General features: G+C 43.1%; 1 protein-coding gene across 5 annotated transcripts in view; it reads right to left on the bottom strand.

The window, feature by feature from the left end:
- Positions 1–618: 618 nt before the first annotated feature.
- The window catches only part of ep400 (E1A binding protein p400), a 29,238-nt gene continuing 8,544 nt past the window's right edge, over positions 619–21,312 (bottom strand). For 2 of the 5 annotated variants that reach the window (XM_079349405.1, XM_079349402.1), the window contains exons 12-52: positions 20,634–20,723; positions 20,221–20,334; positions 19,800–19,984; positions 19,538–19,715; positions 19,285–19,421; positions 19,023–19,192; positions 17,973–18,147; positions 17,719–17,855; positions 17,066–17,252; positions 16,597–16,766; positions 16,048–16,235; positions 13,241–13,414; positions 12,378–12,530; positions 12,098–12,162; positions 11,666–11,955; positions 11,187–11,389; positions 10,663–10,832; positions 9,748–9,944; positions 9,491–9,602; positions 8,985–9,284; positions 8,828–8,902; positions 8,594–8,728; positions 8,464–8,508; positions 7,680–7,833; positions 7,353–7,588; positions 7,058–7,231; positions 6,925–6,972; positions 6,672–6,808; positions 6,172–6,228; positions 6,006–6,084; positions 5,663–5,830; positions 5,531–5,576; positions 5,344–5,450; positions 4,955–5,159; positions 4,731–4,861; positions 3,666–3,899; positions 3,375–3,549; positions 2,777–2,931; positions 2,454–2,615; positions 2,067–2,144; positions 619–1,658 (exon numbers count right to left, since the gene is read on the bottom strand). In XM_079349405.1, the coding sequence (XP_079205531.1) occupies positions 1,338–1,658; positions 2,067–2,144; positions 2,454–2,615; positions 2,777–2,931; positions 3,375–3,549; positions 3,666–3,899; positions 4,731–4,861; positions 4,955–5,159; positions 5,344–5,450; positions 5,531–5,576; positions 5,663–5,830; positions 6,006–6,084; positions 6,172–6,228; positions 6,672–6,808; positions 6,925–6,972; positions 7,058–7,231; positions 7,353–7,588; positions 7,680–7,833; positions 8,464–8,508; positions 8,594–8,728; positions 8,828–8,902; positions 8,985–9,284; positions 9,491–9,602; positions 9,748–9,944; positions 10,663–10,832; positions 11,187–11,389; positions 11,666–11,955; positions 12,098–12,162; positions 12,378–12,530; positions 13,241–13,414; positions 16,048–16,235; positions 16,597–16,766; positions 17,066–17,252; positions 17,719–17,855; positions 17,973–18,147; positions 19,023–19,192; positions 19,285–19,421; positions 19,538–19,715; positions 19,800–19,984; positions 20,221–20,334; positions 20,634–20,723 (6,317 nt within the window). In that variant the 3' untranslated portion in view covers positions 619–1,337. The remainder of the gene's footprint in view (positions 1,659–2,066; positions 2,145–2,453; positions 2,616–2,776; positions 2,932–3,374; positions 3,550–3,665; positions 3,900–4,730; positions 4,862–4,954; positions 5,160–5,343; positions 5,451–5,530; positions 5,577–5,662; positions 5,831–6,005; positions 6,085–6,171; positions 6,229–6,671; positions 6,809–6,924; positions 6,973–7,057; positions 7,232–7,352; positions 7,589–7,679; positions 7,834–8,463; positions 8,509–8,593; positions 8,729–8,827; positions 8,903–8,984; positions 9,285–9,490; positions 9,603–9,747; positions 9,945–10,662; positions 10,833–11,186; positions 11,390–11,665; positions 11,956–12,097; positions 12,163–12,377; positions 12,531–13,240; positions 13,415–16,047; positions 16,236–16,596; positions 16,767–17,065; positions 17,253–17,718; positions 17,856–17,972; positions 18,148–19,022; positions 19,193–19,284; positions 19,422–19,537; positions 19,716–19,799; positions 19,985–20,220; positions 20,335–20,633; positions 20,724–21,312) is intronic. The other 3 variants (XM_079349406.1, XM_079349404.1, XM_079349403.1) reach the window with 3 other exon arrangements.

The raw sequence follows: 21,312 nt of genomic DNA on the forward strand, positions 1-21,312 counted from the left end.
TCAAGCAGCACCTGGGCCTCCACAAAAGTTCAATATCTAGACATTCAGTCACGTTTCATTTGTTGAATGGGATTGCTAAATGTTCTGTGTCATTAACTACAACCACAACAATGCAGTTTTTCTTGTTGCACTACTTGGTGATTAAAAGAATAAGTGCCCTTTAATTCCTTTGAGTAGAGTATTTGCAGGAATCAGCAGCCAGTCGGGCCAAGCAGCCAGTGCTGAGAGAGGCTTTAGTCGTTAAAAGCTATCCTCAGACTGTCTAGAGGCAAAATGTCGAAACTGCAAGACCAACAGCACACCAAACAAAAACATGAACTGAGGAGGCAGGACAGTCCTGTGACTCACATCTTCGCTTCATTAGGCACTTTTGTGTTTATGAAACCTACCGATCCAGATCCTGCCCGCCTCGATGACTTTTGGTAATTAATATGAGGAAAAAAGGAAAAGACATTCATTCAGGACAAGAAAACATTTAGATCTATTAAAGTCCAACGGTCACTGTTCAGGCTGCAAATACTACAAGGATAAAACATTTCAAATCAGGAAATGTGTCTGAAGAATTCACAAGATTTTTTAAGTACTTACATCGGATTTAATGAAAGGAAAAAAGATGAATTTGTGTATAAAAACAAAACACTTTATTACAATTAGGCTGAAAAAACCCAATGAAAACACGACTACTTTACAAGTACAAATGTTTTTCATTGATATTTACATTTTTTTTTCCTTGACATCAATAAAAAAAGACAATTTATGAGAAACACAAAATACTAAAGTACATGTATACAGTGTATTTGCTGTAATAAAAAAACAAAGGACTAAAGGAACGTGCATTACTCTCCATTCAGTATCTATAGACAACAAGGGGGAATAGACATAAAAGGGACTAATTATGGATACACTTATTCTAACGGACAGCTGCAAGATTACCCATGAGCCTCAGCCTCAGATATCTGGTGAGTCCAATGATGTTTGTCACGTAGAAGTCAATGTTGCTTGATCTATAAGGGGACAATTTTCAGTTGTGGTATCTTCAAACATTCCACATCACATTAAACAAATAAAGAGAAGTAACAATGTCGACTGTAATGCAAACTTACGGATCCCACCAGAGTTACAGGAGTGCTGAGATTGAGTCGAACGTTTAGAAACAACCACTGAAATGGTGTGTGTCATGTTGAACACAGTAATAATCAGATTAGAGACGGCTGCAGTGTGTGAGGTAAAGGTTTGCTGTGGATGAACAATGTGACAGGATCCGTAAGAAAAGACGCCAGCACGTCGTCGGTGCCGTCACATCTGTACTGCAGGAAACAATCGCTCGAGCCGCTTCATTAGCTGCTCCCCCCGCTGGGCTTGGCGGGAGCTTTGGCCCGGATGCCACCCTGGCGAGCCGGACCCTTGGTGGGCTGTTGGGTCTGAGCTGGCTGCTGCGCTGGAGACTCGACAGCAGAGGTGACTGCGGGCTGCTGGGCGGGGCTGTGTGGAGGAGGAGTCTGGATCTGAGGGGACGTGGCAGCAGTTACCACCTGCTGCTGGATGATCTTCTGCTGGACCACCTGGGCTGTTGCTGTTCCAGCGGAGATCATCTGAACCTGAGCAGGAGCGGACGTGGCCGCCTGGGTCAGAGTCACGGTCTGAGGCTGGGCCTGGATCTGAAGAGGAACACAATCCTTTAAACCACTCTGTCATGCATGTATAATGAACACAGAAGGTCGTGGTTGAATCATAATATATACCTGAAATTGAAAACATTTCTTTGGTACATTATGCGTCCTTGATTTAGCTCAGATAAAGACATTACATTAGGACAACGTATAAAAAGATAAACGATGGAACATAAAGAGATCATTTATAAAAAAAGGTGAACTGAAAGTGAATTTCTGAGTCCTCCTTCCCGTCTTGTGTCCCAAAGACTGCAGTATTATTTCTAAACTTGGGGTGTAAACGCACGAGGATACAGGGCTCTTAAAGAGGTGAAAGTCTGCGATAGAGACCTGACCTCGACCTCCCATTCAAGAGCTCAGCGACACAGACCTTCAGGAGAAACACTGAAGTCCTACCTGCTGAGGAGAAGACACGATCTGTTGGAGATTTGCCACAGTGGTTTGCTGCTGCACGATTTGTGGGAGCTTCGCCACCTGATGAGAGGAATACACGAGAGATTGTCATGTCAACACACAACGTTTATGTGACACTACACACACACACACTAATAACTGGCATTGTCCCTCCTCTCTTTCTCTCTCCCTCTGTCCTGTCACAACCCAGCACAGTAGATGGACGTTCTGCCTCTTCAAGGGAGTTTTTCCTTGCTGCTGTAACGTTGCTTAATGCTGTGCTCATGGTAGATTAATGAAGGATCTTTATACATATGATAACAAGGAGTATGGGATAACACGATTGATTAATGTGTAATATTGATTTCCAGACTGCCACTGCTGTCGTACCTGGATTTGTTGGGCTCCGGTGGGTTTCTGAGCCTGAGCGATGGATGTAGTGAAGAACTGGGTCTTGATTCCAGGTTGGAGTTGGGTGGTGGCAGCGTAGGTCACTTTCTGCTGCTGCTGAGCTGGCTGGGCTGCCTGCACTGTCACCTGCTGGGTGCCGATCTAAGAGGAATTTTAAAAAAAAACTACAGTTAATAAAATCTCTCAGCACACTTTATCTTTCGAAAAGAACCCTACCAAATGAACAACCCTGAGCACAAGCAGTAAGCAGCAACACATCCTGAGCTGTGGCTTTAACTCTCTCAGTCTCTCTGCTTGTGTACCTTTTGTTGCACAGTGGCCTGTCCTTGCTGCGGCTGCCCTGCCTTCTGCTGAGCTGCAGCTGCTGCCTGAACTGCTGCCGCCTGCTGCTGCTTCTTCATATGAAGCAGCTGCTGGACCTGCATCTGGGGGAAGGACGGCGTCAGCACCGGTCCACCTAAAGAGACAGAGAAAGAGCCACTAATTAGACCTTCACACATTTGCAAGGGTGGAAAAAAAATGCACAGATGTTGTAACGACGGCATATCACAGGAGGATAAACAACACAAACCATGCAGGCCAAAACAAAACCAATTTAGCTGTGTTTGTTTCTGGCTCAGTGTTGAATTATTTTCATTTTTTTGAGACAGAACGGGCATGTGATTAAAATACAGATGATTCATCAGATCATTTAAGAATGACTTCATCAGATGATTTGTGAAAGCCACATGGATGTGAAGGGAAAAAAAAAAGTGAGAGGTCGCAGCAGTGAGTATCTATCCAACACTTTTAAAACATACAGAAGCAAAGAAACCCCATTCATAAATAAAGTAAAGGATGAATGTTATTTAAAGACATGGAGACACAGAGAAGAAAGGTCTGCAGGAGGAGTTTGTTCACCTGTTTTCTGGGCCTGGCTGATAGCCACACTGATGCCAGCGACAGTGACGGGCAGCGTTGTGACTCCAGCTGATGAGACCACAGCTGGCACAGAGACCACAGGAGGCTTGGTGAGGGTCACCTGGGCGGTCTGTCCTGCCTGGGCCTGAATCTGACCCTGAGTGGGTACTCGAGTCTGTGGACGCGAGCACAGGCCGTATGAATGCAAACACACCCAGAAGAAGTGACATGAAGAACGAAGGACGGACCTTCTATCTATAGATGAGCAAACCATTATCTGCTCAGTCTTACCAGTCTGGCCACCTGCAGGCTGGCCACCGTGGCGCCGGTCAGCACCGCTCCAGGTCTGGGCGCTGCCACAGCCGTCAGCGGGGGATTGGCCTGTGCGGCCTGTGCAGGCTGTACCTGAGCAACCTGCTGAGATCCTGCAGCCTGTTGGCCCTGAGCTGCTGCTGCTGCCACTGCTGCAGCCACCTGCTGCTGCTGCTGCAGCTGCAGCTTATGCTTGTGCATCTTCAACAACTCCTGCAAACACAGATCAGCAGTCAAAGAAGAGGCGAGCGTTTACACAGCCCATTACTCTGATTGTTTGATAGTATTGTTTCATGAGGTAACCGGAAGTTTTTGTTCACTTTGTATAACTAAAGATCACACCCAGATAAGAGGTCAAACTTTCTTTAACTCATAAATGGGGAGGGTTGTATTTAGGGGGGGGGGGGGGGGTCTCCCTTTGGAACGATCTTTAAAGTGTTCTTGGACAGAGCCTCAGTCGAACACGGCTAATGACACAAGGGTGATTTTGTTTCTGTTTTGGGGGTGCTGCATGTCTAATTTAACAGAGATGTGTCTGTTTTCTCCAAAGAAATCTTATAAATACATTTAAAGCATCACAGAAAACATCAAGTACTCCTAATTAATGTCCTGAGTTTGTGCATGAATGAATCACCCCAGCATATCCACCTCTTTAGAATTTAATTGGTTACAAGAAATGTCATCGGTATCTCCTTCTAACTCCGACTCTCATTGGCTTTTATTGGCCAGGAACTGTGAAAGGAAGGTCTCAATTGGCCAAATAATGTTTCTGTCAAAACGTTTGATGTGTTGCTAAAAGAATATTTCTATAAATTAATTACTACAGCAAAAAAAGCTGGAGCAAATGTGAATCAGTCCTTTGCTATGTATGGATATAATGTGTTTGGATTCAATCCAAACAACAACTTTTTGTTGTTAGAACATTGGTTTAGTTCTTGATCAACCGGAACACACATCTGCGTAAGAATAAGGAAAAAGATTGAAGAAGAAACAATGCTACTATCTGATTGTCAGTGTTGGTTTGAGGCGGTGGCGGTGGGGTACCTGGGGTTTACCCACTGCTTTGATCTGTGGTGAAGCAGCCTGCTGTTGGTGCTGCTGAAGCTGCTGCTGGCGGAGCATCTGCAGATGTGCCGGAGTGAGAGGCTTTCCCTGTGGCAGCTGCATACCTGTGGCTGAACGGAGAACAGCAGACGCATCAGATCCATACAACAACAGTATGTGCGCCAGTCTTAAGAACGAATAAAAGCTTTTGTTGAGGTCAGTACCTGGTGTGACCTGAGTGACCAGAGGGCGGGTCTGTGACTGCCCAGGGCTCAGAGTCGTGGAGACGACCGCAGACGCCGTCACCGGGGTAACGGCTCGAACACCTTGACCTGTAGCAATAGCGACAACTTCTGCCGGAGCGGGAGCAGCGGCTGTGACGGCCCTCTGTTGTGCGTGTACCACCTGGGCTCCGGTTGCACCAGCAGGCTGAACAAACAACAACAACAACAGCAACACAATGAGAAAACGCTCAAACACTAAGAACTCATCTGTGCACAGAGATGTGGGTGTACTCTCTGCTTCATCCAAAGGCTATTTGAATCGTGAATTCCTGTTAGTCAGTAGGTGGCTGATTCCTGCCAGAGCAGCAGTAATAACGAGCCTGACTCACAGAGAGGGTGCCTGGGATGACTGGAGATGCCAGGCGCTTGTTGGCCTGGAAGGGACTTGGAGGAACTCCAGCTACTGTGTTCACAATCACATTTCCCCCTACAGTGGCTGAAATAAACAAAGAGAAATTAATCAAACGCTGGAACACGTACAGATCTTTAATATGAACCATATGAGTGTCATCGTACCAGCCTGGATAGTCGTGCCCACAGTGGCATTTTTAATGGCTCCCGCCTGAAAATCACAACAAGTATGAGTAAGAGCCTTGGCTTTGTTAGTGTATGAAGAACCATGTTCAGGATGAATGCTTTGATTCTAACCAGAACTGCTGCGTTAGGAACAGCAGTGGCTCCAGTCACTGCTGCAGCCTGGGGGACCTGAGCCTGACCGGCAGCAGGAACCTGAACCTGGCCGGTTGCAGCCTGAGTCTGGGGTGCTCCGGTCTGCTGCTGTTGTGCCAACTGAGCCTTTTGCTGCTCCGCGAGGGCCTGCAGACACGCACACACACACACCAAATTAAACACAAATGATGTTGGGAAGTGAAAAACAAGAACTTCTTTTGTCTGAAACACAAAGCAGATGCTCCCGATTGCTCTCCAGTAAAAGAAAAAGAAAAAAAACAGTTTGGGCACCGAGTTAAATACCCTCATTGTCAAAAATAACCTTTTTCTCTTTCGCGATCCTCTCGGCACGTTGAGATGCCACCTGAATGGGAGGTAGAGGCTTGTCGTAGCTGATCCCACTGAAGTAAAGGAAAAAAACACATGTATGAATTGAATGCTCATGGGCAGTCGTTGGTAAAATAAAAAAACGGAAATATTAAACACACCTTTCTGCCAAGACCGAGGCATGTTTAGGATTCTTCTGGAATGGATTCATGCCAAGCCTGTAATCGATCAAAATCAAATCGATGCACGTCAGAGTTCGGAACAGAAAATAAGACCTTTATAACTTTCCCACTCCTCAGCTAGAAATGACTCAAACTGTGGATTTTAACATCATCACTCCATTAAAAAAGCCTCTCCGTGAGTCTAAATAATGAGCACATCCTCTTCATGCTGACACATTGCTGCACGTCCAATAATAACAGTAGAAGCAGTCGGAACTGAACCTGAAACCTGAACTTTTTTTATTCAAAAAGTACTTTTAAAATCTGAGTACAGCTGAACCTGCATCATTTTAAAAGCTGCATTTATAATCCCACATTCAGAGACATCAACGCTACAAACACTGACTAGCCTATCAATCTTTAGGTGAATAACAACGTTGGCGTTTTCTCGTATGAGCGACGACACAGTTGGAGGTGTGGTCATCACAGACAACACTCACAGTGGTTTGATTGGTGGACTCCTTTTGCTGGCGATGATCTTCATGAGCTCAAAGCGGCTGTTGTAGAGCTGAATGTGAGTGGCGTTGTCGTCCTGTGTGTAGATCTGACACGTTCTAAGAGGACGGCTGTTCTTAGACTGAGAGAGGACAGAAACCAAATCACACATCAGATAAGAAACAGAAGGAAGGTGAGACCAGGGATTCAAGGGCGGGACACATTTATCAAACAAAAAAAACCACCAGGTGAAGGTACCTTGTATATGCTCTTGGTTTTCTTCTTGGGGTTAGCCTCATACACCAACTGAAGAGCAGAGATGGAGACAAAGTTTAGGTAATAAAGCACAATAAAGGGAGCTCTTATTTTGAAAGAAGGCTGACTCCGGTACCTTGCCCTCTTCTCTGGGTATGATGACATTCTCGTAGCGGTTGCGACACTGTTTGGGCGAGCGGTAGATGCGGCTGCAGGAGTTCACAACATCGCTTACAAGATCCCAGTTTGGCGTGTGTGCAGGAGACACGATGGTCAGGTTCAAGGGCAATTCCAGCAGCTGCTTCACAGCCTGTCAGACAAACAGCAACGATATTAAGTACTATAAAAACAGCTTTAAAATGATGCCAACTTTAAGGTGTATTCAGCTTGGGAAGTGAAGACGTCGTAGTAGCTGTGAGAGAGGCAGGCACCTGAAGAAGAGCCCAGTCCTCACTGATGAGCCACTCTGGGTTGTCCTGGCTGGCCTCCATGGCAGGTTTAACCAGCGAGGGGAGGGGCTTGGCGAAGGGGGCTTGCTGCTTGAGGGAAAAGTTCTTCTTTTGGTCCTTGCCCTCGCGTCGAACTTTGAGCATGCTGGCCTTTTCGAACAGAGAGCGTGGAGGAATGACCGTCTCGCCGTGGCCCTTCTTCTTCTTCCTGGCTGCTACTGGACAAAAGAACAAAACGTTTCAACTTATAAGTATGTGACTACAGAGAGTGAGGGGCTCACACTCTCGGGCTAAGAGGAGTTCTCTCACCTGAGGGGTCCATCTTGAGTCTCTTGTGCTCCTTGCGGACGTAGACCGGAGGCAGTTTGGACTCTGGCATGGGGGTGGTGTCATACATCAGCATCATCACAGAGTCAATGTAAATGTCGTTGTCGTCTTGTGGAGGTGTGGGAGGAGTCCAAACCTGTGACGGGAGGGAAAAGCCAGAAAAGTGACTGATATGTCTCAACGCCAAAAATGTTGATATGGAAGAGGAGAGAATATCCAAACTCTACACAATCCCACAGGAAATAAAATCTCACACAAGATCAGGTTATAACAACAGACAAAAAGGAAGTAGTCTCAAAATACTGAACACAGTTTGATGTCTCCAGTGACGCCCCTTCATGTCTTTAAGGCTCCTGAAAATTGCCCGAAACAAAAATCAATCCTCTCCCAGAACAACAATGTTAGACTCTATGGAGATTTCATGGACAATTTTTGAAAGTAGAGCACCGACCGCAAGAATTTGATCTCCTAAACAAATGTTTAATATATATAATAAATATATTTAAATATAATTATAAAAATTATAAATATAATATAAACGTCTCTCTATGTTTATTTACTGTGTCTACAAAAAAAGATGAACACACATACAAAGAAATGAGTGTTACTACATAAGAACTCAAATGATCAGAGAAGCTAATATGGTCATTTAGGACGCCATTGCACTTGCAATGAAAAGGGGGCAAAGTGTGAATTTAGGGGCTCATAGTACGTCTTACTCATCAAATCAAACAGTTTCCCTGCTGTTTGGAAGCAAGTCTCTTACCGGCATGATTTCTGTGTGGCCGTCCTCTGCATCAAACACATACTCCTGTTAAATCACAAGCAGACGTTTATTGTCAGCAGTAGTGCAATACAATCCACACACCACTCACAGTTTGAATCTGGCCACCCACCATGTTGTAGGCGTCCTCTCTGGTGTAGGTGAACAGGTCTTCATCTCCCTCCATCATCAGCCGCTCGTCCTCCTCCTCTTTCAGCTTCTGCAGCTGCTTGAGCTCCCAGCCTCTCTTAAAGCTCTCTAACTGCTCCTGGGGGGACAGTGACACCAAAGAGCAATGTGGACAATGAAAAGACAACATCTAAGGGCAGCAATGACTTACAAGGAGATCTATAAGAGTGAAAGTTACCTTGAGAGCAGTTTCATCGTCACTGATGTGGAGGTATTCCAGGTAATGCAGTGCGTACTTTTCAATCGGTGTAAGCTGTTGACATAAACATTAGACAGAAATTCAATCTATGCTTGTACTTTTCTACTTCCATGTATAAAGTAAGCATGTCGCTTACCTGTTCCATGACTGCGTTCAACTCCTCTTTGTGAGCAGGCTCTCCTTTAACTACGCTCTCTGACTCTTGGTCCTCCTCTGTTAAGCCCTTGCTTTCTGCCTCCTCCTCCACCTGCTGCTGCTCTTCTGCTGCTGCTGCTGCTGGAGCATCCAGAGTGATGCTGTGCAGAGCTTGGATGTAAGGCCGAGCCACTCTGGGAGAGATGGCTTCAGAGGATGACGGTTCCTGATGAAGGACCACAAACTCCTCCACCTTCTCCCCTGAGCCTGCCTCCACCTCGAACAGATCCTGGATAGTCCGCTGCAAACACAAAACATCGACTCAATGACTACATCTCATGGGTTTATTAACTTCTTCTAATTGTTGCTTTTGGTGCTGCAGGTGGAAAAAAAAAAAGACTAATTTAAGCAAAAATAGCCTTCAAAGTTTGAAAAAAACAAACAAACAAAAAAAAACAGAAAGCAATGACAACAAATAAAGGTGTGCGTAGTTTCTGAAAGTCTTACTTGTGTGAGGAAAGCCAGGGTGTAGTCAGTACCCTGAGCTGCCACCTCTCTGATCAGATCCTTGGTGCCGTTCTTCAGCAGCTTCTCTTCAATTGAGTTCCCACTCTCCAGCCTGGGCAACAAACAGAAAATAACCACACTAGAATCAAATTTCACCAATTTAAAAAAATAAAAAGCTTAAAAATGAATGTTGACACTTAAAGTAAAACATAGAGAAGGGGAATCCAAAAATGACTTCCCTGCATTGACAATATTACCTGTAAATGTGTATGTCCTTAGAACGGCCTATTTTTTCACACCACTCCTGTGTGCGGGCGTCCATGCTGGGATTGAGGTCAGTGTCGTAGAAGATGATGGTGTCTGCATCAAACATAGTTCCGACAGCAGAGCAGCAGCGGTTTGTCAGGATACTGCAGAAAACCCTCCTGTTCCTGTTAAACCTTTTAATGTTCTCCTGCAGGGACATAACACCAACACATGAACAAACTGAGTCACAGAGATAGAACAAGGCACACTCGTAGATTGTGCCATAGCAGTACATAAACCCCATCTTTAGCTGTAAGAGAGGGATCACATAATATCCTTTAAAAGATTGGCAGACTTTAACATTTCCAACAAAAAGAGTTCATATGGAAATAGAAAAAGACTTCATAAAGGTTGGCATCTCTTAAGAGTCCCAAAAGGAGCAGAATCTAGCAGAGAGGGAAGAGAGACACAACTCTGCACTGACACTAGGCGCTCCCGTTATCAGACGGGGAAACACACAAACATGAGTCTCTATATTAGGAGAACAGCTGGTGTCAAAAGACTGAATATACCTGATCACAGAGGCATGCTGCAGGATGACCGAGCCTTTCACACAGCTAACTATGTCAAAGATAAATGCAACAACTAACACATATTTGTCTAAATGCAATGAAATAATGACGAGTATGAAGAACTGTCAGAGATCATACGGACAAAAGACAAGGAACCGACACACTGTGCATCCAGGCTGCTCACCCATGACTGGTCAACCATCACGCTAACAGCAGCCATTACTGTAACTATAGAGTCCATTCACAGCCTCACAACTAAACATTAACTGGGAGGCCGGGATGTTTGCAACACTGGCTAAGAAGCTTGTTATAAATACGCTTCGTCAGAACCACTTTAAACGCTATTTCTTTTACCTGTCGTTCATCAGGAGTGAAGCTTTCATCCACCCGCACATAAGTCAGCTGCCTGTGATCGAGGAAGGCTTCCAGGATGTCTAACATCTTCACCATCTGAGTGAAGATGAGGACACGGCGACTCTCGGATCTTAACTTCTGCAGCAGAATGGCAAGGGCCTCCAGTTTACCTTTGGAAATGAAAAACATGTAACGGTGTTATTCTTGGCATGTTGAGTTGTTTTAACAAGGTTTATACTGGCTGCAGAGACTCTGAGAACACGAATATAAGTGCAAAGTGCGGGGGACCTGGAAGAAAAGGCTTCGTCTGGTGTCAGAGATTATTGGAAATGGAGGGTCACTGACTCTCTCTCTTGAGAACCAGTGTGAGACGAGTGATTGAACATGTGTGCAGACTGATTACAGTACTGTAATGTTCTTATGTGTAAAACATACAAAATAGCTAAATCATTTTACATACATGTTTTTTTTCTCGGTTTGCTAATAAGAAGTAATAAAAAAAAAAAAAAAGTAATCATGCTAACCTGAGTCCATCTGCATCAGCTGCAAGTCAGGAAAATGGATGAGACTCCTGGTTGTAAATTGGTGGATATCAGCACCCAGGGGTGCAGAGGCCTCTTGTAACCGGTGTTGAAAGGATTTCTGATCAAGCCTGTAGGGAATTGGTGGATTGGCTGCATACAGTTGAGGAGGCGGGGCTACAGCTGGAGGCACCACACAGACCAGCCTACAAGATGACAATTGTAGTCAATGGTTGATAAATAGAATACGTGCACATAAGATAGTCACAATGGATATTTAAATAAAACTATCTCTTCAGCTTTAGTGGTGGATGTTCCACATGTTTAATATTGCATAAAGATTGTTTTACCAAACCCTTACAGTTCTTACTATACAGCTAATTTGCAACATATACCGACAAAGAGTTGACAAGAAGGGTGTTTTATGGTGGTTACAATAAATATCTGCAGTACAGGACGATGAAGATTTGGTGTTTAAGTACCTCTTTGTGAGGTTGTTTGCAGCCTCCAGGCGGTCCTCGACAGAGAGCAGAGCGGACTGCAGAGTAGAGGTGCTCGTCATGCAGCTTCTCTTGGCCCTCAGGCAACTCTCTATGCCCACCCACCTCCAGCCTCCAGCTGTCAGGGCCGAGTGACCCGGCTCTGAGCTAAGAGTGCAGGCCTGCAGCAGGTCGGACCCGTACAACACTCTGCGACCGCAGCGTCTCTCATTCGCTCGAAACAGGCGGCTCAGACGCTCCTTCAGCTGCTGGGTCTTCTCTTCTGTAGACTCCTGATGATGGTGGTGGGAGATGAAACACACAAAGACAATTAGTTGTTTTTGTTGAAGGAAGAAAAAAAGACATTTTGCATTTGACTTTGAATGGAAAGCAGACATTGTCATCATGATTTTGCTTGAGATTTAAAGAACTAACCTGAGAACCCGCATTAGTAGTAAGCTTGTTCGGGGCTGATGTGGCATTTGTATTCACACCCAGAGCTTAAAACAGAAACAAACAATGTCCATAGATTACTGACTTGTACTGATTGATACATTTTTCTAAAACCTATTCGGAAAGAAAACAGGGAAGCATTTAATTGCATTTTAAAAAGTTTATCTATTTTTCATTGTTATAATACAATGGAGCTGGTTAGAAATAACTGAAGATAATCCAGTTAATGACACACAGTAAGTCATCACTATAAAAGGAGCACCTTGTTGGCCTGTGGACAGCACAGGGTGAGGTGTGCCTGGTGTAGCTGAGGCATTGGCTGCAGGAACAGCTTGGGGCATTGCTTGCATCACCATGGATCCCTGAGGCCTGATAAGCTGCTGGCCAGGAGTCGACATAATCTGCAGGATGTTACCTAAAGAAACAACATGTACTATTAGGTACACAACGTCAGATGCATTTTCTCAAAACCCTAACGTTAGTTTGAACAACATTTGAGAGCTGTTTGACCATTAAAAGACATTTAAGAACAGAAACGCATGAATGAGCATGAAGAGAGTTGACATGACAAGATGGAAAGTAGGGGCTGCACGATTGTTTTCATCAATATTGACATCACCATTATTAATAGAATATATTTTATTGGTTTTTCAAACTTATATATCATGCTCCTCACCTACAGCTGTGGCTGGACTCGGACTAAAAGCTCTCATTTGGTCAAAACATAACAATAGGAATCTCGTGAAAATGTGAATACAACAAAGTAGTTCATAAGGACAAGCCGTTTGGTTTAAACATTAAATAACACAAACTACTCTTCTGTGCTTTTTAATTCTTTATAAAATACTCAATACAACCAAACCTGATTTTTTTTGTAGTGGAGCTTACTCAGCTTTTTAATAGATTCCTAATGTATCATTTACGCGATGGTGGAGGAACTTGTAGTTTCTAAATGTGTAGTGTCTCTTACTGCTTTACATCATTTGTGAATTTCACATAGTGTGCATCCTGATATTTAAGTCTTCAAAGCTTTCCCACACCTGATAGTGAATCAAATGAGTAAACACATGAACCTGAAGAGAGAATGAAAAGAATCAGAGAGTATGAAAATGGGATGTACATTACCGAGGGTACCTTGGATCTGCAATGGCTGCCCGGTGGTGAGCTGACGGAGCTGGCTGGGAGACAGAGTGAACTTGTTTCCCTGAAACTGCAGAGTGACCGGAGTCTCCTGCTGGGAGATACGGTTCTGGGTGCCGGCCATGTTGGCCAGCTGGGCAATCTTCACCACGTCTCCGCCTTCAGAGGGGGAAAAAAAAGAGCACACACTTCAGTAACAAGTCCGCAGAATTTCTGGGACATTTCAAAAGTGACAGTTTTTTTTTTTTTTTTTTTAAACTCTGCTTCAGTTAGTTGAAGGGTGAAAAGAGACAACACATGCAGACCCAGGGTGGATTAATCAGAGGAGGAAGACAGCCGCCCTCCACAACACAGCCATAGAAGCTTCTTACTTTTAAATGAAACTAATCCTGAAGGGGGGAGGGGGGGGGCTAGAGGCCACAGTCCTCAGGTGAGACAGAGAGCCTCAAACATGACACAGGTAAAGCAGAGCACTTGTGTCCCAACAACATACTGGTCAACAGCAGGCCCCCTTTGGAGTCGGCATCCTGAAAGTTAAAAGTCTGAACAACCTTTATCATCTTTTTCTCATTTCTGATATGGCATTAAATCAACTTGACTGGATTTGAATAAGACAATGCAAAAGAAGTACCAGTATGTTTAAATCATTTTTCATGACATTTTCGTGAAAAATTAAACGTCTCTGACATCTCTAAGGCAAAAAAAGGGTATGTTTAAAACACATACACAGAGCAACCAAACACAAAGACATCAAAGGAAAATGAAAAAAAATAAATCTTGTTTTTTTCTTTTACTTTTGGCACAGCAACACTTCGTGCAATAGGAAGGGTTCAACTGGACGCATGATTGCTTTAAAAACCTCTGCCATTCAAATTTGGACAATTTTAGAAGACCCCCCCCCCCAAAAAAACCCATTCATTTCTCCTTTGTATACATCTTGCTGGTAAGGCTTCTCTGTACATGGGAAGGCAGAAAGGGTTGGAAACTTCCACATGCTTTGCAGTGATGCACAACATCAAAGTGAAATCGTAACATTGGCAAGAAAAAACAACAACAACAAAGCTTTGGGATTTCTTCCTGCAGCTGGGCTGATGCAAGAGACAAAAGAAAATTAGTAAACTGGGAGAAAAATGATTAAAAAGAAGGGGGAGGAAATAATAACTCAGTTAAACAGTGTAGTGTTGTGCGCTGTAACGTAAGTGAGTCAGCCAGTGTTCATGCAGGTTTTGGAGAAAGAAACTGAAGAATGCTCGGGCTGTGGAGAGGCTGCTGATATGGCTACATCTGTAACATTAAGGGATCCTTTGTTGTTTGTTTTGTTATCTTTACTTACACCTTCTGTGACAACAAATTCTGCACAAGTGATATTTGACATTGAGCCCAATTACATAGCCAGTACTCTGAGGGAATAAAGACTGAACACATATCAGCAGTTCCCCAAGTGAAGGCCTCAGTGAAGAGCAGCCCATACTGTTGTGCCAGAGGGTGCAGGGTAATTCTGAGAGGGAGGGAGGCCACTTACTAGGCAACCGTGCCTGGGCCTGGGATGTTAGAACCAGCCTCTGGGACAGTAAGCTTGGCTGGATTGCATGGCTGGGGGCTAGAGCGGGCCTGGGGACCTGCGTTAATCCAGGCTGGTTAATGGGAGCTAATGATCCCATAACTGTGCCAGTTAAAGTCTGGCCCAAGGCCACGGACGCTGGCCCCAACACATGCTGCCCAACGCCTGTGTTCCCAGAGGAGGCTACAAAGGAGGCGGCAGTGTTGCTGCTGCTGATGACAGGAAGGGCAGTCTGGGCTCTCAGAGAGGCTGTTCCGACCGCTGTGAAGTACAAGGCAACGGGGTACGGGGCTACATGTTAGCTGTGACCCAATATTATGTCTAATTAGCATCATGGTCGTCAAACATCCTTCATTTATTCAGCTGTTCAGGACTGACTAAGCAAGCAAGATTAGAGATGTAATAATAATCTGAACCATGGTATTGATATCCTGTAAAATAAAAACACATATTTGACCTAACATTGAATAAGGTGGGTGTGGCACAAAATCTGTTTCTTTTTCCTGCAGCTTGTCATCTTAGTAGTTTACTTTGTGCACTGATTCTTATGTAATACCCTCCACTATTACATTTGCATAGCTTTAGTATTTATTTGATCAATAAGGGGTCCACAGTATCAAATCAACAAACACAGTACTGTGATAGGATTTGTAGTTGCCTCTTATTTATTCTTGCCATAATTAAATGCAACCTTTGAAGAAGAAACACAGCAAGCCCTCCGAGTATAAATGTAAACAAACGTACCTATGTGAGTTTAATGGAGTGCGAGTGTTTTTATGTTACTTAAGCCTCTAACCAAAGGCAAGTTTTGTATGTAAATCTACTTGGTGATAAAACTGCTTCTGATTCTCTCACTATGTGACTGATGATAACATTTTGAAAGCTGCCAGTGAAGATGTCGGTACGTCTTTGTGAAACTGAACAAGCGCTTCACCTTTTAAACGTACAGCACTGTGTTTCAACATGTACACATATATACGCAGTGTCTATGTGTTGTTCAAATCCCTTCAAATACTTGTGTTATAACATAAAGCATAGATACAGTTTACATCAAGTCTTTTGACAAGGCACTATCTGTTTTTTCAAAAACTGAATCACTATAATTCAGCACATTTTAACCCAACAAAACGGCTATGGGTGGTTCAATTAGTTCTTTAAATGAATCATCACCATCTTGACTCCTTTGCCCAGTGTGACACAAAACAGCCTGTCCTGACTGAAGGGGTCTTACCTTGAGAAGTGGCTGTAGTAGTTGCGGAGGTGACGGGGGACTTGCCTCTAGTCTGAGCTGCTTGGTTGGTCGTTGAAGCAGAGGTGCTTGTAGCAGGAGAGCTTGTCGGCGGGCGCTGGCCTGCTGGACTTGTTACAGCGGCCAGTCGGCCCTCTGGCTTCGTCCCGTACTGCACAGGCTGGAACAATCTGATGCAACATTATCCACGTTACAATAGGAAGTAAACACTGAGAGCAAATTAGAACGTCTCCAATCGTGCGTTTTGACATTTTAATCACATCTTATAAGTCTGATTAGCTCATAAACATTAATGCTTGTATAATGTTGACTGTTTTTATTCACTCCTTCAATTGTATTACTTTAATTTTATTACCTTCTCAGATCTATTGTTTCAACTTAAATTCTTGCTGACTGTTTGCTTTCGATTATTGTGGACTCTGTTTGTTCTGACTATTGATGCTTATTCTGTTGCTTTGTGTGTCTCTTAAACGTCTGTTTAGTAGAGGTGCTGTGTGAATAAAGTTATCATGTTATCTTGTTTTTGCTGACCTCATGGGTTTTATTGGGCATGGCTTTGGTCTTGGTGCTGGATCTGGACCGCTGTAGATCTCCTCGATGAGCTGCTGAGTGACTTTCAGTTTGGGTACCACCTCTTCAGTCTCATACCGAGTCAGTCTGTTCTCGTTATTGATCAGATCGAATATCGACATGCTGGCAATCTAAGAGGATAGAAGACAACAGCAGAAGTGGATAAAGGTAGCTTGATTATTCCTGTCATTTGCTAATATTCACATTTTAACCATAGAAAAATATTTGACATAAACACATGGTTCACTGCTGAAAATATTTTAAATTTGATGGCCGACAGGTTCAAAAGAAGAATTTCAGAATACTAAAAAATCAATTTCATCTGAAACACAACAAACAAGAAGGGTGTTGCAAACATTTTTATCAGTTTCAGCAGTTGAAAAGGGTTAGCAAACGCCTTGTTGCTCATCCATGAAGCACTCGTGTTTACCTTGCTTGATTCCTTCTGAAGAGCTCCCAGCACCTGTGATGGGATGTTGTATTGAAGGGAGGATCCAAAGTAAGGGCTGCTGTTTTCTCTTGGCACCACCAGCTCAGGGTGGTTACACACTCGCTGTAACTGCATCAAAACCTGAAGCACACTGACAAAATGACCCGTCTTCAGAGCCTCCTGAGATCTACAAGAACAAACCCAGAGAGAAGGCACGTTTATGAAAGACAGTCAAACATTTAAAGAGTAGACACCTTTGATCATTTTGTTTATATTTCTGTCAACACAGAGAATGATAAAAGGATTTAGTCCGTAAGGATTTCTTCAGTAAACCTGAAATGTTTTGGTACCTTTGGCGTCAATAAAATATTTGTAAGACTTATTTAAAAAAAAAAAAAAAAAAAAAAAAAAAAAAAAGATAAGTCACAAAATAAAGCTTTAATTGCATTTGGTGAAATACATTTGAAGACTGTCAAACAGCAATTGAAACATTTTCTATTCACATGAAATAGATCCCTGACTTTTAGTTTTCTGTTTGGATTCAACTTAAAGCCGGTTTAGTTTGTGATCAAAACATCACGTCACTCAAAGTGCGACAATAAACTGTACTCTGACGTCACAATAATAACATTAATGTAATACAAATATCTGACCCTGGTTGAGTGAGGATATCCTCATAAAGGCTCTTCTGCCTGCTGGAGAGACGACACTTCAGGATGTGCTCATACTTCTTCGGCAGCTGTTTCTCCACGTCCCTTTTTGAGCGTCTCAGGATGAAAGGCTGGATCATCTACAGTCAAGAGTCAAACTATTTCATGAGTTATGAGCATTTAACAGCAGCATGTGAGCCAAACAGGGTCTTAATTTCAACTTCACACAGTTTAATATTAGCAGGTGTAATACCAACCCTGTGGAGGCGGATGACCAGTTTGTGGCAGTAGTCCTGGTTCTGGTCTGTTCCTGCCTTAACGGGGAAGTCTGCGTAGGGTCGGGTGATTCCTGGCAACAGGAAGTGGATCATGGTCCACAGCTCCTTTAGAGTATTTTGTAAAGGAGTGTTGATGAGGAGAATCCTTTGCTCACTGAAAGATACACATAAATATCACACTTAGTGTTTTTATAAGCAGAATATGAAAGAATGACATCAGAGTAGGGCTGTAACTTGTCCTGGACCGTCATGGTACAGATGTCAGGTACCTTGTTTGGATCAGCCATGTGGTTTGCCAAGACCGGTGGTTCTCAAACTATGGTATGTGGAGGATTCTCCACAATATAAAAAAACCTGTTCAGCATAAATGTCCTCTCATCTTATCTGTCTTGTATCTATTAACTTTGTATTCACATCAAATGCATTTTCAGAATCAGATTTTTATTGCAAAGTACATATAGATATACGAGGAATTTGTCTTGGTGCAGTGGAAAATACATGGCAAAAATTAATCTCTAAATTAATGTAGTTTTTGCAACATCCAACTTTAATCTGCTCTATTTATTCACACACAAACTCTGCAGGAGTCCAGAAGGATTTTTCTTTTTTAAAGCGAGTTTCGTTATGTAAAACGCACAGCCTTATAATAGAAGCTCTGATTGCACATCGTCTGCACTCTCTCACATGCTCCATCTCTCTTTCTCGCAGCAATTTCATGAATAAATAAAAAATCTAATAAAAACAGGTCGGAAATATACTTTGGTGGCCATAAATTTACCTGGGCAGTCTGCCCAGGTGTCATATATGTGTGGTAAAAAACTGGAGACTAAATAGTTTCAAACAGTTTGTTGGTTTTAATGTCAAATGAGTTGTGTGGAGTTTAAGTGCCCTCAGTAGGCCTACAGCGTGGCTGCCGACAGTCAATAATGAATAATATTCTACTGTGAATTGTGTATAAAAATAGGCCTACACTGTATTTTTAACATCTACTATAATAGTGGCCATAAAACTATTCACGAGCCAGCTCACCTTTTGAGAGCAAAGACTGTTTCCCAGTGTTTCTCAGTCATGTTTTTGAGAAGCTGCACCTCGTCCAGGACGATGTGCCTCCACCTTCTCCTCAGAAAATGGCTTTGATCTTTCATCAGCAACTTGTAGGATGTCACACAAACATGGAAGCTGTTTGCTTCTCCCCACCACTGTGATAAGAGATCGCACGATGCGTTAAAGCATTAACAACAATTCATGTCAAAAGTTCAACAATGTGTTGTTTAAATAAATCAAAACCTACCTTTCTCTTGTATCTTCTCTCCTGTCTGTTGCCGAGATAAAGGAGGATCTTCAGGCCAGGACACCAGCGCTTGAACTCAACCTCCCAATTTAGCAGCTTGCACGTTCTTACTACAATAAGGTGGGGTCCCCAGATGCCTGTTGATGAAAATTAAAACAGTTTAATTACCGGTACATAAAAAAATAATAATAATAAAAAAAAAAAAATCAAAACAATTTAAAAATCTTCTTTATTTAAATCAATAGAGGTATACCTTCTTGGCCTGCTAAGTGGGCCATGTATGCGACTGTCTGTACAGTCTTGCCGAGGCCCGTCTCATCGGCCAGGATGCCGTTGAGGTGTTTCTTGTTGAGGTTTACCAGCCAGTCGACACCGATTTGTTGATACTCTCGCAGTGACCCATGCAGCAGAACAGGAGCTGGGCTGCGCGTCTAATTAAGTAAGAAAGCAGTTAAAAAAAAAGATAAAAGACAAGTTTTTCTTTTGTTCCTTTTGTAGGTGAGAGTATGTCTTACTGAGGAGGTTGTCCTGAAGCTTCCTTTGGGAAGGATGAGCTCTGTGGTGGCAGCGACTTCGGCTATGTCTCTGGCAGGCTTCCCATCAGAGTCAGAGGAGGTGGATTTGTCAGCTCCTCTGTACTGGTCTACGCTGAGCAGAGAGTCGATCTTCACTGCCTCAGGTGGACTGCCCACAGGACATTCTGGATAGATATCGATAGATAAGTATTTTAATCACAAACTGGGAGATTATGGCGTTAAACAAACAACAACAACAACAACAACCCCCCCAGAAGATTAAACCCCTGACAAACATAAAAACTACTATATACTATTTCAGTTTACAGTCATATTATAGAAAAACACCAGACAGGAAACCTGGGATAATTAGAATAGGTATAAAGATGAACATGTTCATACTATTCTATTAAAAACACACCTTCAGTCTCCTCCATGTCTTCCTCCTCGCTGTGAGGACTCGGCTGAGGCCACTCAAAGCTGTCAGCGTAAGCGCCTGCGTACTGCTTCTTCAAAGCATCGAGAGGCATCTCCGCTAAAACACAAAAACATTTGAGTTAGCCATGTAGACACAAAAAGAAGGAAACACTTGTGTGTCGTATTTTACTCAGCAAAAACGTTTAAGCAATTTTATTTGTGATCTGTTGTTACTGCAACACTATCAGCCATAACAAATGTGAGGACGTGCTGCACGCCTCAGTGAAATGTCAGAAGTCGTTTCAGCCTCGTTCACTGAACATGTCATACAAATGAGCTTTAAGAATAAACACATTTCTCATCCAAAGTACTTCATCCTTATGTACACAAAGACTGAGAGACAAAGTAAATGAATACCATCTTTGGCAAGGTCAACCAGCTCTGCTTTGTGGTCTGCTTCCCCCTCCATCACCTCCTGCTCGTCTATGGTGCTCTCTTCATCTTGGACTAAAAGACAGAGTGACATTATGAACAGGTGAAAAGACTGTACACTAGCATCTGTCCTCTCTAAACTCTAAATAAAATAAAACCTTTAAATAATAATTAACAAAAAAGAAAGACGTCAAGATCTGAGACTAGCCACTTTCAAATCCAAATGAAGCAAGAAAGAAAAAGCTGATTCAGCTGCTGCGACGAGAGGAGAAGTCAAGGATTTCCTTCAGCCAACAGAAAGTTAAGCTCACTTGTGATGGATTGACTTCACCGGACTCGTGTGTCAACCTCTGCCCTTTTTATTGATACTCTAAGGTAATACTTTATCCATCTCACAAGCGGAGACATTTACAGTGTTACAGCAGCAAAGCAGGATCGCAGAAGAAATTCACACAGTGCAAAAAGAATTAAAATAGATAAAAATATAAAAGTGTAGAAAAAAATGTGCATCAGAAACAATAATTAAAGAGCTAGTAAAATATGCATCCAAAACAATATGAGAGGGGAGATTCATTTCTACGTGCTACTGACTGGAATGATGCATGAACCTCACCGTGTTGTTCATATGTCGGGAGTTTTGAGGCTACTGAGGAATGAAAGCTGA

This window comes from Symphodus melops (genome assembly GCF_947650265.1).
Source record: "Symphodus melops genome assembly, chromosome: 1".
Taxonomy (NCBI): Eukaryota; Metazoa; Chordata; class Actinopteri; order Labriformes; family Labridae; genus Symphodus; species Symphodus melops.